General features: G+C 49.7%; 1 protein-coding gene across 8 annotated transcripts in view; it reads right to left on the bottom strand.

Moving 5' to 3' along the window:
- The window catches only part of LOC102949390 (transmembrane 9 superfamily member 2-like), an 88,051-nt gene extending 76,881 nt beyond the window's left edge, over window positions 1-11,170 (bottom strand). For 5 of the 8 annotated variants that reach the window (XM_042974901.1, XM_042974905.1, XM_042974908.1 and 2 more), the window contains exons 1-3: window positions 10,713-11,170; window positions 3,156-3,223; window positions 1,475-1,580 (exon numbers count right to left, since the gene is read on the bottom strand). In XM_042974901.1, coding sequence (XP_042830835.1) covers window positions 1,475-1,580; window positions 3,156-3,223; window positions 10,713-10,898 — 360 coding nt within the window. In that variant the 5' untranslated portion in view covers window positions 10,899-11,170. The remainder of the gene's footprint in view (window positions 1-1,474; window positions 1,581-3,155; window positions 3,224-10,712) is intronic. The other 3 variants (XM_042974902.1, XM_042974906.1, XM_015544874.2) reach the window with 1 other exon arrangement.
- Between the last annotated feature and the right edge of the window lie 2,631 nt (window positions 11,171-13,801).

Here is a 13,801-nt window from a genome sequence, read left to right as displayed (position 1 = left end):
TTAAAGGACTTGAAAAGAGGGGTGCCCGGGTGGCTCAGTCGGTTAAGTGTCTGGCTTCAGCTCAGGTCATGATCTCACAGTTCGTGGGTTGGAGCCCCGCGTCGGGCTCTGTGCTGACAGCTCAGAGCCTGGAGCCTGCTTCGGGTTCTGTGACTTCCTCCCCCCCCTGGTCCTTCCCCCTGCTTGCATTCTGTCTCTCTCTCAGAAATAATACATGAGTAAACTTTAAAAACAGGAAGGTGTTACCGTTGGGCAAATCTGGGCAAAGGTACCAAGACCTCCTTGTTCAAGATTTTTTTGTAGCTTCCTGTGAATCTATAATCATTTCAAACTAAAAAGTTTTAAAAGAAACTAATGCCTGATGGTTTCACAAGTGTCTACATATATTACAATTGGGGCACCTCAGTGGCTCAGTTGATTAAATGTCCAGCTCTTGATTTCGGCTCAGGTCATGATCTCACGGTTCCTGAGATTGAGCCCTGCATCAGGCTCTGCACTGACAGCATTGAGCCTGCTTGGGATTCTCTCTCTCCCTCTCTCTCTCTCCCTCCCCCACTCACACATGCACTTTCTTTCTCTCTCTCTCAAAATAAATAAATAAACTTTATTAATTAAAGAAAAATAAAATTGACCAAACTACACACTTTCAATACGCATGGTTTACTGTACTTCAAGTATATTTCAATGAATTTGGAAAGAAGGAAGGAAAAAGTTAATGCCTTCATAATCATAACTGCTTATGAAAAGATCCTTACTCTATCCCAATATTATTAAGATATTGAAGGCAAAATCAATAGAGAACGACAGTCCAATTACATCTGCTTCTATCACCCTACCCAAAATATGCAGGAACCATAAATTAAGCTTCTTTCCTTTACAAAGCAAAAGTAAAACCTGAAAGACAAAACCTTTACGTGGAACCTCAGACAGTTTGAAGAGCACATATTAAATGCATTCTTCTGGCAACACCACATTCTATCTCCTTTCCTTTTTCCCGACCTCCTTTTAAAACAAAGACTCTTTAGGGATGGCCTGGGTGGCCCAGTCAGTTAAGCGTCTGACTCCAGCTCCGGTCATGATCTCATGGTGCATGAGTTCGAGTCCCACATCCGGCTCTGTGCTGACAGCTCAGAGCCTGCCTGAAGCCTGCTTCAGATTCTGTGTCTCCCTCTCTCTCTGCCCCTCCCCCACTTGCGCTCCGTCTCTATCTCTCAAAAATAAATAAACATTAAAAAATGAAAAATATATAAAACAAAGACTCTTCGGGGCGCCTGGCTGGCTCAGTCAGAGGAGCCCACAACTCTTGATCTTGGGTTGTAAAGTTTGAGTCCCACTTTGGGTATAGAGATTACTAAAAAAAAATAATAATAATAAATAAATAAATAAAACAAAGACTCTTTGCTACAATTTCACCACCCAGTTTTGAAAAGATTCAATTTGAAATAATATTTAATAAGAAGATCAGTTGAATAACCTTATAAGGAGATGATGATATTCGTTCTCCAAATAGCACTTGTCCAAGATTTTCAGAAGGATTTCTCTTTTCAGAGTCTTTACAGAAGTCAAAGCTAGAAGAGAAGCTCAGATAAGATAAAAAAAAAATCAGCAAAGAAATCCATCTTTGTAATCTGTCTACCGTCTCCACTGTTAATGGTAGATGCTTCTAAAAACATGACCCAGAGGTGTCTAATTATGATTTATAGACTTCATTGTAGATTCCTTTTAAAATTATTTAATCTTTTATAGCTATGAATTCATTATTTAAAATGCTCATGTTACTGCTCTTGACTTCTGTAATGTAGGTAATCCCAATCTTAAAAAAAAAAAAACGAATGGTATTTTCAGGGCTAAACTTCAAATTACACAAAAATAAGCAAACAATAGCTTAAAATGTGTAGTATTTCTAACCTGAGACATCTAGAAACTGCAATTATCGGTTCTGATCAAAGGAAAACTCAAACAACAAAACCCCTCCTCAAATATATGCCCACAAATTCACTCACAGATCAAATGGTTACTACATGAAAAGAATTACAATTACCTTTAAGTAAATGTGAATATACAAAATCGAATATAAAATGGTAGAAGATAAAATCAGTTGGTGGGTTTGTGTAATATTTTAAATGCTTATACTAACATTTAACATTTAACTTGGTATTTTAATGAAAATTAGACCTGATTTTACCTCTGTTTAATGAATGGAAATAAAGCAATATCAAAGGGAGTTACAATTATTTTTCTAAAAAGTACATCATTTGTGGGGCGCATGGGTGGTTCAGTAGGTTGAGCATCTGACTTCGGCTCAGGTCACCATCCCACAGTTTGTGAGTTCGAGCCCCAGGTCGGGCGGGCTGTGTGCTGACATTTCAGAGCCTGGAGCCTGCTTCGGATCCTGTGTCTCCCTCTTTCTCTGCCCCTCCCCTGCTCGTGCTCTGTCCGTCTCTCTCAAAAATAAATGAACATTAAAAAAAATGTTTAAGTACATCATTTGTTGTTATTCTCAAATGACTGATCTTAACCTGGATTATGTGATACATGCTCACTATTAAACTAAGCAGGTGCATTCATTAAAAACCTTAGGATAAACCTAACTAGCCTATGTTTTAGAAATACATTACAAATCTGTGAAGATTTTTGTAACTTCAAAAGGTAGTAAATTTATAATTTGCTTTTCTTAGAAAAATCAAATATGGCAACTTCTTAAATTTTTAAACACTTGTCTCACATTGAAATCTCTATATTCTAATCATTTCATTCCTGTTACCTTTATTACAAAAATTAGCACCATAAATCTTTAATATATCCAGGGCTTTCATTCACTATCATTAAAAACTTTTTAACACATTCTAGGGCGCCTAGATGGCTCAGTCGGTTAAGTGTCTGACTTCTGCTCAGGTCATGATCTCACAGTTCGTGAGTTCGAGCCCCGCATCAGGCTCTGTGCTGACAGCTCAGAGCCTGGAACCTGCTTCGGATTCTGTGTCTCCCTCCCTCTCTGCCCCTCTCCCTCTCATGCTCTGTCTCTCCCTGTCTCTCAAAAATAAATAAACGTTAAAAAATCTTTTTAACACATTTTAACACAATAATATCATAATTGTGATATAACCACAATTATATCAATTATATCAGATATAATTATAATACTTATAACTTACGTATTGTATTCATAAGGTAGGACAGATTCCACGGAGTCCAATCTATTTACAAATAGTGCTACTGTGGACTACAAAATGGAAAGAAAACACTCGTTAATAATACAAGATAAAATAAGGTAGCACTTGCAAAATACATAATGAAGTAACTGAAAGGTAATGGGGTCTATTGCTCCCATCAATTTATAACTGTGAAATTATAAATTTATAACTTAGTACAGTGTTATAAATTTTTAACATAGTGTAGCTATAAATTCATAACATTTCATTTGGCCGGAATCATTGGATTCTCTGACTACATAAATTTTTCAGATACCTCAGCCATCTTAACCCTTTTTAATTATAGAACCCTTTGAGAACTTGATGAAAGCCATGGCCCCTCTCCCCGGAAAAGCACACGTATTCACCAAAGTCACGGCTCTGTTTTAAGAGGCTTCATAGGACCCTTGGAGTCCATGGAATTCAGGTTAAGAAAATGAGATAATTATTTTCTTTAAAGGAGGGGGGCACCTGGGTGGCTCAGCCGGTTAAACATCTGACTCTTGATTTCGGCTCAGGTCATGATCTCAGTTTCATGAGTTCAAGCCCCGTGTCGGAAAGCTACCTGTTGTATTATTTTAACCACTTTTATAAGAATCATTCTAAAATACACTTCACTCTTTCCTATCTTAAACAGAACGTGATGATCACAATGTAACTTTCCCTGATGGTTCAGGGTCACTTTGAACTCTCGTCCTTGTGCCAGCTTTGACTCCATGACTTAGTATCTGAAGTGAGAACGATTTGCTCCAAAGCCAAATTGCCATTGGTGTTACCCACACTCCTATACCCACATTCCTCACCCCTACCAAAGAACTTAAACTTCTTGGTAAAGATTTTATGTCTTTCTTTTCAACTGTCAGTTGTTGTGATGCCTCTTCTCCCTTCTCCCCACCCCCCCCCCATCTGCTAGAAAGCAAGCCCTCAATTTGTGGAATAAATCAGCAGATTTGTTAAAGAGCTTGAGAGTTAGTACATGAATATTAGGACATCTATCCTGGCTTTTCACAGGATACTTCTTCTTCCTTTCCTGGACCTCAGCTGTGTTCCTGATAATTTACAAGACAGGATTTTTAAAACCACTAGAACAGCAGAACTTGGGTAATCATTTTATTCAAAATTCCGTAAACTGCTTTACCATATGGTTAGATTTTTTGTAATAAAAGGATGTAGAAAATCAAGTTTGGGAACAAATACAAGCCTTTCTATAACTGTAAGAGCATCGTATCTTCACTTAATTGAAATCTAATCAGGCAGTTAGCAATAGCAACATTTATCAGTCATAGTTTTGCGAAGGTGAACAGGCAAAAGTTTCTAAAAGGACAGCAGAGGGGCGCCTGGGTGGCTCAGTCGGTTGAGCGGCCGACTTCGGCTCAGGTCATGATCTCACGGTCCGTGAGTTCGAGCCCCGCGTCGAGCTCTGGGCGGACAGCTCGGAGCCTGGAGCCTGCTTCAGATTCTGTGTCTCCCTCTCTCTCTGACCCTCCCCCGTTCATGCTCTGTCTCTCTCTGTCTCAAAAATAAACAAACATTAAAAAAAATTTTTTTAAATAAATAAATAAAAGGACAGCAGATAATTAAGGATAATACTTCTTATCTAGAATCCCAAAACACAACGTACATAAGATTTGAACTATATTTTAAAATGCACATTTGGAGCTTAATGTATTTAAAAGAAACTTAATAGTTTCTCAGAGCAAGTGGAAAAAAGACAAATTATTCTATAATGGTGGTGAGACAACTGTTCGGTGATTGAGGGAAAAAAAAGGTAAGTTGGATGCTTACCTCATACATTACACCAGGAAATATCAATTTTATGTGTTACAATTTAAACCGTGAAAGTAATAAAAGAAACCAGGGGAGAATTACTTTCGAATCTCAGCTGGCTTAGTTAAAACCTTTTGAAACAGGGCACAAAACTCAGACCCAAAAAAATTGTTTTATTTATTTATTTATTTTGAGAGACAGCATGAGTCGGGGAGGGGCAGAGAGAGGGAAAGAGAGAACCCAGGCAGGTTCTACACTGACAGTACAGATGTAGGGCTTGAACCCAGGGACCATGCAATCATGACCTGAGCTGAAGTCGGCCACTTAACTGACTGAGCCACCCTAAAAATTTCTTTTGATAAGTTAGAAGTCAATTTTTCGAAATGGCAAAATCTCAGAATAAAAAGTAGAACGCATTAGGGATACAAGTAACAGCCTAAAAAGAAAAGAGCTCACAGAAAAGAAACTCCAGATATTTGTTATGATTAAAGATGTTTCTTTGCTAGGAAGCCTGCTGAAATAGACAGCCAAGATGAGGTATCACCAGAGAGAAAGCAGACATAAAAATATTTTTTAAAGGACATTTCTTTTTTTTTTGTTAAGTTTATTTATTTTGAGAGAGAGAGAGAGGGAGCAAGCGTGGTAGGGGCAGAGAGAGGGGGGAGAGAGCGAATTCCAAGCAGGCTCTGCACGGTCAGCGCAGAGCCGATGTGGGGCTTGAACTTATGCACTGTGAGATCATGACCTGAACCGAAATCAAGAGTCAGACGCTTAACCAACTGAGCCACCCAGGTGCCCCTAAAGGCCATTTCTGTAGGAAATTACTATCAATACTTCTCGCAGGAAAAGGCAAATTCCAAGTTTTAAGAGCAAACTTGCTGCACCTACAACTGGCCTTTAGAAAACCCCGGAACTTTCAAGTTGGTTAAGAATGTAGTCAAACCACACCCAGCACTGTTCTGAGCTTCCCAGTGCCCTTGTGGTATGCCAGAACACTCCCTCATACACTAGATCAGGCAACTAGGAGTCAGAAAAATAAGTCCTTTTCTAATGTTTATTTATTTTTGAGAGAGAGAGAGAAAGAGAGGCAGATCCTGGGTAGGAGAGGGGTAGAGAGAGAGAAAGAGAGAGAGAGAGAGAGAGACAGAATCTGAAGCAGGCTCCAGGCCCTGAGCCGTCACCACAGAGCCCCAGGCAGGACTTGAACCCAAAAACCTGCAAGAGATCTGAGCCACCCACTGAGCTCAGGGATAGGGAAAAGGAATAGGGAGAGGGAGAGGGGCAGGAAGAGGGAGGAGCCAAGGAGGGGGAAAGCAGAGGAGCCCGACAGAGGAGGAGGAGCAGCCAATAGGGAGGGGGGAAGAGGGAGGAGGCCCAGGAGGAGCCCAGAAGGGCAGTGGAGAAGTAGCCTAGAAAAGAGGAAGCAGAGGAACTACGAGAAGACAGCCAGCCAAGAGGGAAGAGAAAGAGGGCGAGGTGGAGTTAGGTGGGAGACGTGGGACCCAGACAGGAGCGGTGGGAAGGGAGCCTTGGGGCCTAGAGGGAGGAGGGACGGGATGGGGCCTGGATGGAGTGGCAGGGTCTATAGGGGAGGGGGGGGAGCACAGAGAGGTAGGAATTGGGAGGGGAGGTGCCTGAGTGGAGGGGCCAAGCCTAGAGGGGAGAGGAACATGGAGGGGCGGGGCCTGGGTAGAAGGGAGGGGCCTGGAGGGTAGAAAAAGGGGGAAAGGCGGGGCCTACAGGGTAGAATAAAGGAGAGGGTCGACTCTTAGAGGGGAGAGGAAAGGGGAGGAGCATGGGCTAGAGGGTAGAATAAAAGTGAGGGGTGAATCCAAGGGAAGAGAGGAAAGGGGAGGGGCGGGGCCTGGGGGGAAAAGCAGGGCCTTGAGGGAAGAGGAAAGTTGCCCGGGTGGAGGGGCATGGCCTTGGTGGAACGGTGGGGCCCAGATTGCAGAGGAAAGTGGAGGGCCAGGGCCTACAGAGGACAGGAAAGGGAAGGGGAGGGGACTGGGTGGAGGATGGGGACATAAGGGGGAGAGAGGAAAGCTGAGGGGCGGGGTCTAGAGGGGACAAGAAAGTGGTCAGGCGGGGCCTGGTTGAAGGGGCGGGGCCTAGAGAAGTGAGGAACGTGGAGGGGTGGGGCCTGCATGGAAGGTCTGGGCTTAGAGGGGAGAGGAAAGGGGAGTGGAAGGGCCTAGAGAGGAGACCAAAGCAGAGGGGCGGGGCCTACAAGGGAGAGGAAAGGGGACTGGAGGAGCCTACAGGGGAGAGGAAAGGGGAGGGGGGGTGCCTAGAGTGGTAGGAAAGTGGAGGGCCGGGTCCTAGAGAGGAGAGGAAAGAGGAGGGGAGGGGCCTGGGTGGAGGATGTAGATAGGGGAGAGGAGAGTTGAGGGGCGGGTCCTAGAGGGGAGGATGGGGCATGGTTGGAGGGGCAGGGCTTACAAGGAATAGGAACGCGGGGGCGGAGCCTAGAGGGGAGAAGAAAGTGGATGGGCAGGGCCTGGCTGGAGGGGCAAGGCTTAGAGGGGTGAGGAACTAGGAGGGATGGGGACTGAGTGGAAGGGCAGGGCCTAGATAGGAGGGGAAAGGGGAAGGGGGAGGCCAGTGTGGAGGGGCGGGGCCTAGAGGGGACAAGACCTGGGAGTGGAAGGGCCTAGAGGGGAGAGAAAAGGAGAGGGCCTGGGCAACGAGGAGAGAGAAAAGGGGAGGGGTAGGGCTTAGAGGGAAGGGGAAAGGGGAGGAGAGGGGCCTGGGTGGAGAGGCAGGGCCATAGGGGAAAGATAAGGGGAGAGGCGGGACATAGAGGGACGTCGAGGGAAGAGGAACTTGGAAGGAAAGGTTCTCCGTGGAAGGGCAGGGCCTAGAAAAGAGAGGAAAAGGAAGAGGAGGGGCCGAAAGGAAAGGAAAGGGGAGAGGTTGGGCCTAGAGGAGAGAGGAAAGGGGAGGGGTGGGGCCTAGAGGGAAGAGGAAAGAGGAGGTAAGGGGCCTGGGTGGAAAATGGGGACTTAGAGAAGACAGGAAAGTTGAAAGGCTGGTCCTACAGGAGAGAAAAAACTGGATGGGTGGGGCATGGTTGGAAGGGCGGGGCCTAGAGGGGAGCAGCATGGTTGGGCGAGGTCTGTTGGAGGGGCGTGGCCAAGAGGGGAGAGGACCATGGAAGGGCGGGGCCTAGATGGGAGAGAAAAGGGGAGTGGAGGGGCCTACAGGGGACAGGAAAGGGGAGGGGCAGGGCCTAGAGTTGAGAGGAAAGTGGAGGGCCAGGGCCTAGACAAGAGAGGAGAGGCGGGGGAGGCTCCTGGGAGGAGAGAGGAAAGTTGAGGGACGGTCCTAGAGGGTAGAAAAAAGTGGACAGACAGGTCGCGGTTCTAGGGGCAGGTATTAGAGGGGAGAGTGATGTGGAAGGGTGGGGCCTAGAAGGGAGAAGAAAGTCGATGGACTAGGCCGGGTTGGAGGGGCGGGCCTAGAGGGGAGAGGGGTGGAGCCTAGAGTGGAGAGGCAAGTGGAGGGCCAGGCCCTAGACAGGAGAGGAAAGGGGAGCGGATGGGCCTGGGTGGAGGATAGGTTCACAGAGGGGAGAGGAGAGTTGAGGGGCGGGTCCTACAGGGTAGAAAAAATTGGACAGACAGGTCGTGCTTCGAGGGGCAGGTCGTAGTTGGAGGGGTGAGTACCAGAGGGGAGAGGAACACGGAGGGGCAGGGCCTGCGTGGAAGGGCAGGGTCTAGAGGGGAGAGGAAAAGGGAGTTGCGGGGCCTACACAGTGGAGAAGAAAGTGGAGGGGCATGCCCTAGAGAAGATAGGAAAGGGGAGAGGAGGGGCCTGTGTGGAGGCTGGGAATCTTGAGAGGAAATGAGAGGGGTGGGGCATAGAGGGGAGAGGAAAGGGGAGGGGAGGGCCTGGATAGAGAGGCGGGGCCTAGAGGGGCGAGGAAAGTGGAGGGCCAGAGCCTAGAGAGTAGAAGAGGAGGGGCTGGTCCTAAGGGGAGAGAAAAGAGGGTCAGGACCTAGAGGGTAGATGAAAGTGGCCAGGTAGGCCTGGGTGAAGGGGCGGGGTCATAGTGGAAGGGCGTGGCCCAGAGTGGAGAGGATAGTGGAGGGCCTGGGCCTAGAGAGGAGAGGAAAGGGGAGGGGAGGGGGCTGGAGGATGGGAACACTGAGGGGAGAAGAAAGTTGAGGGGCGAGTCCTAGAGGGGAGAAAAAAACTGGACGGGCAGGGCGTGGTTGGAGGGACGGGGACTAGAGAGTAGAGGAACGTGGAGGGGTGGGGCCTGGGTGGAAGGGCGGGGCCTAGAGCGGAGGGGAAATGTGGGGCCAGTGTGGAGGGGCAGGGCCTAGAGAAGACAAGACCAGGGAGTGGAGGGGCCTAGAGTGGAGAAGAAAGTGGAAGGGCGGGGCCTGGTTGGAGAGGCGGGCCTAGAGGGGAGAGAAAAGAGGGCTAGGGCCTAGAGGGTAGATGAAAGTGGCCAGGCTGGCCTGGGTGGAGGGACGGGGCGTTAGTGGAAGGACAGGGCCCAGAGTGGAGAGGAAAGTGGAGGGCCTGGGCCTCGAGAGGGGAGAGGAAGGGAAGGGAGGGGAGGGGAGGGGCCTAGGGAGAGGACGGGAACACTGAAGGGAGAGGAAAGTTGAGGGGCCAGTCCTAGAGGGGAGAAAAAACTGGACGGGTGGGGCGGGTTTGAGGGGCGTGGCCAATAGAATAGGGGCGTGACCTGGTTGAAGGGCGTGGCCAAGCGTGGAGAAGAAAGGTAGTGGGTGGAGCCTGGCTGCAGGGGCGGGGCCTAGAGGGGTGAGGCATGCGGAGGGGCGGGGACTGCATGAAATGGAGGGGCCTAGAGGAGAAGGGAAAGGGGAGGGGCGACCCTAGAGGGGAAAAAAAAAGTGGGTGGGAGGGGCGTGGTTGAAGGGACGGGGCCTAGAGGCAAGAGGAAAGCCGAGGGGCCGGGCCTGCGTGGAAGGGCGGGGCCTAGATGGGAGAGGAAATAGGAGGGGCGGAGCACAAAGGGGAGAGGAAAGGGGAGGGGTGGGGCATTAAAGTGAGAGGAATGGGGTGGGGAGGGCCTAGAAGGGAGAGGCATGCAGAGTGGAGGGTCATAGAGGCGAGAGGAAAGGGGAGGGATGGTGCCTAGACAAGAGATAAAAGTCGAGGGACCGAGTCTCGGTGTAGGGGCGGGGCCTTGTCGGAAGGGCGGGGTCTAGAGGGTAGAATAAGGGCGAGAGGCAGGGCCTTGAGGGGAGAGGAACGCGGAGGGGCAGGGCCTAGAAGGGAGAGGAAAGGGACGGGACGGGGCCTGGGTGGCTGGGCGGGGCCTAGAGTGGGGAGATAAGTGGAGGGGCGGGGCCTACAGGAGAGAGAAAGGGGAAGGGCAGGGCCTGGATGGACAGGGAGGCTATCAGGGAAGGTGGGAAGGGAGGAGCAGAGCCCAGAGTGAAGAGAAGAGGAAAGCTGAGATAAAAGGGAGGGAGCTGAGGGAAAAGGGGGAAAGGAGGAGCTATGAGGGAGAAGGAGCTGAGCGGGAGTTGGACGAAGGCACAGCACGGGGCAGGAGCCAAAAGGGAGGGAAATAGAATCCGGGAAAAAGAAAGGTCCAGATACTCCCAAGTGCGAGGCTCAGAGACTGGGTCGTTGAGACAGACCTATGGACAGGGCTTTGGCGTTCCGGGTCCGAGTCCAAGAGCTCACGACCATGGCCTCCCCTGGTGTGCCCGATACCCCAACCCAAAGCCTTCCCCTCACATCTCACTGCCTCCCAGGGGTCCTCACCTTGCAGGTTGCAGTCTCTCGGGATGCCTCGCAGAAGTTAACTGGAGCCAACCCGGGGAGGTAGAAAGCTGCGCTGCGGGAAGCCTGAAGCCCCAGGAACAGCCCCAGCCCCAGCAGCCACCTCAGCCCCGGCCGGGCGAGCCTGAGGCGCCAGGGGTTGGTTCCCAGGCGGAAACGAGTACTCATTTTAGGAACCGCCTCAGGGCTCGGGAACGCACACCATAAGGCGAGATTGAACCAGTGGAAGGGAGAAGCGGGAATGATAAGGAAGAACCGTGGACCGGGAGGAGCCTAGACCGGCTGGTTGGACGAGAACTCCTGGGAAGGCCACTTATTCCGGCGAGACAGTGGCTTGGAACCCGTTGCTAGGGCGCCAGGCAGTGTTTGCGAGCGCATGCAATACGCATGCGTGCGGGTCCCCGCTGCGCCTTCCACCCCCCTCCCCGCCGCGTCCCCCATTCCCCCATCCCCCCGCCCGCAGCCCGGCACTTTCCAGCGGTTGGCTGTACCTCGAGAGCTGCCTTTGGCGCTGTCTCGCGGTGCGGGGGAGGGGGAACAGGGAAGTCTGGCTGAGAGGTCTCTCAGCATCTCAACGTCACATCACAGGGTCTTGCGTCCTCCCCGAGTTTGCCTCGGCCCCAAAGTAGCAGTGTTACCGCCCCCCATCATCTTCACTTCTTCCTGCGAGGTGGGGGGACAAAAAGAGGGAAAGGGGGGGAATTCCGGGGCCAGACCGTACAGGATGATGGGTATTAGGCGCTAGGAATGCAGCCAGTCCGAAATGCATGTTCCATAAGTGTCAAATGCACACCCAATATCAGAGACTGCCTGGAAAAAGGAGTGCAAACCTCTGCATTCGTATATTGATTGCAGGTCGAAATGACAATATTTTGGGTCTATTGCGTTAAATAAAACATTTTTTAAAAATAAAGTGTGGCTGCTAGAACATAGAATATTTACAGTGACGTGGCTCGCGTAATATTTTTTTGTTAAAGCAATTTTAACATAAATGCCACAAAAAAATACAGCAGACCCAAAAAAGCCATTCAGTGATACAAACTAGCCAGTTAAGCTGTTTAATATTTTTATGTTGTCTCTGATGATACATGTGTCACTCAATGTGAAATAAGTTGTGCCATCATTTCTACCCGGGAGATACAACTTTTATTTCACATGCATGACTTAAGCAGAGTACGTTTATTATATTATGATTCATTGATCATCTGAAAAACCTTAAGATAAAAATCACTTGAAGAAAGAAAACCACAATAATCACATCCTAGAGAATGTCAGACGGGCGTATCCTAAATTTTTTATTGAAGTATGGTTGACAAAATGTTATATTAATTTCAGGTGCACAGCATAGTGGTTGGACCCTAGTATGGGTTCACTCTCATTCTATTTCTGTTGGACAACATCCCAGGACAGTAGAAGAGCTGATCCTTTTTTTCCTCCTTGTCTCTCAAGAGCTTTGGAGAACAAGAGGTCACTTGTTTATGCAGAGACGAGTGCGCCTCGCCATTCTGTCCAACTTCCCTCGCTTGGGAGAGGTCTGTCCTCTGCCGATTGGCAGGCGACTATTGGAGGCAGAACAAAGGCAGCGAGCTGGCCGTTAGCAGAGGCATGTAGAATTTGGCGAGTTAACTCTTGGACCAGGGAGGCAGGAACGGTTGAAGGAGAAAATGTACCAAGGATCAGAATTCGGGGCGTCGGGAGAGTGGAAAGACCGGACTTGAGCACGCGGGCCGGAGAAGCCCTTGCAAAGATGTGGAGAACAGGATAAGGCCATCGGAAAAAGACCCCGTTTGTGCAGAGGAACGGGAAAGGGAAGGTAGGGAGCGGTAGGGCGGTCAAGGTTAGAAGTCACCAGAGCTTGAATACAAAGCTTACGTTTCACCACTGCGTTACCGTCCCTCTCTGATCAGCCTTGGATGACAAGTGTACGTGTTCGCGTAAATGGGAGGCCCGGCCAGCCTCGGAGGCCTGGGCGCGGGAGACTGGCGGCTGCCCTAGGGCCCTGCGGAGCCGGGATGGCTGCGGGACTGGGCGCCCTGCTGAGCGAGCCGTGGGCGGCTCGGCGAGCGAGGGGACCGTGGGCGCGACGGCGCTCCCCGGGGCGGGTGTGCCACCCAGGTCACCTACGGGCCGCCGGCCCCCCGCCCCTCCGCAGACGCCAGAGACGGATAAGCAGCAAAGAGCCGCGGTGAGCGTGTTCGCGATCCTTTTTTCCCACCATCACCTTCTTCACGTACAACTCCAACCGTGGCATTGAGGCCTTCCATTAAAGCTCCCGGCCGGGGCCGTGTCTGTTAAGAAGTGGAGCGTCACCGAAGGCTACTTCCCCGTTCTCAGCTACAAGATACAGCCCCTCCTGGTGTCCCCAGTGTGTGACTGTCACCAGCTCCACCCACCTGCTGGGCCTGAAATGGAGGCGGTTCGCTCCGGTGGATTCTCTGTGCTGCCCCGCGCTCTAGGAGTCGTCTTCTTGTCCCCCACCCCACCCCCCAAAGGCAGAAGCCCCTGGGCAGTCTTGAGCAAGCTAATCACTAGGGAGGCCTGGCTCTGCCCAACGCCAAGGCTCCCCCTCCCCCAGTTTGAAGAACTCTTGCAGAGTGGGGCCTGACTGCCACCTATAAATAGGGACAGTTTTATTTCTTCCTTTCCAATTCGTGTGCCTTTTTTTTCCTTGCCTTGTCGCACCAAATAGGATTTCCAATAGGATATGGAGTATAAGTGAGAGGAGACACCGTTACCCTGTTTGCCATCTTAAGGAGAAAGCATTCAGTCTTTAACCATGAAGTGTGACATCAGCAATAGGCTTTTTATACTTGTCCCTTATCGGGTTAAGAAAATTCCTTTCTCTTTCCTAGTTTGCTGAGAGTTTTTACCACGACTGGATACTGAATTTTACCCAATTTGGGGGGCAGTGTTTCTTTCATTTTTAAGTTTATTTTATTTTGAGAGAGAGAGAGAGAGAGAACAAGCAGGTGAGGGGCAGAGACAGAGGGAGAGAGAATCCCAAGCAGGCCCTGCACTGTCAGCACAGAGCCTGACTCAGGGCTGGATCCAATGAACTATGATAACATGAC

Source organism: Panthera tigris, chromosome X (genome assembly GCF_018350195.1).
Source record: "Panthera tigris isolate Pti1 chromosome X, P.tigris_Pti1_mat1.1, whole genome shotgun sequence".
Classification (NCBI taxonomy): domain Eukaryota; kingdom Metazoa; phylum Chordata; class Mammalia; order Carnivora; family Felidae; genus Panthera; species Panthera tigris.
Note: the sequence above shows the minus strand (reverse complement) of the source record. Positions and strands in the feature narration are given on the sequence as shown.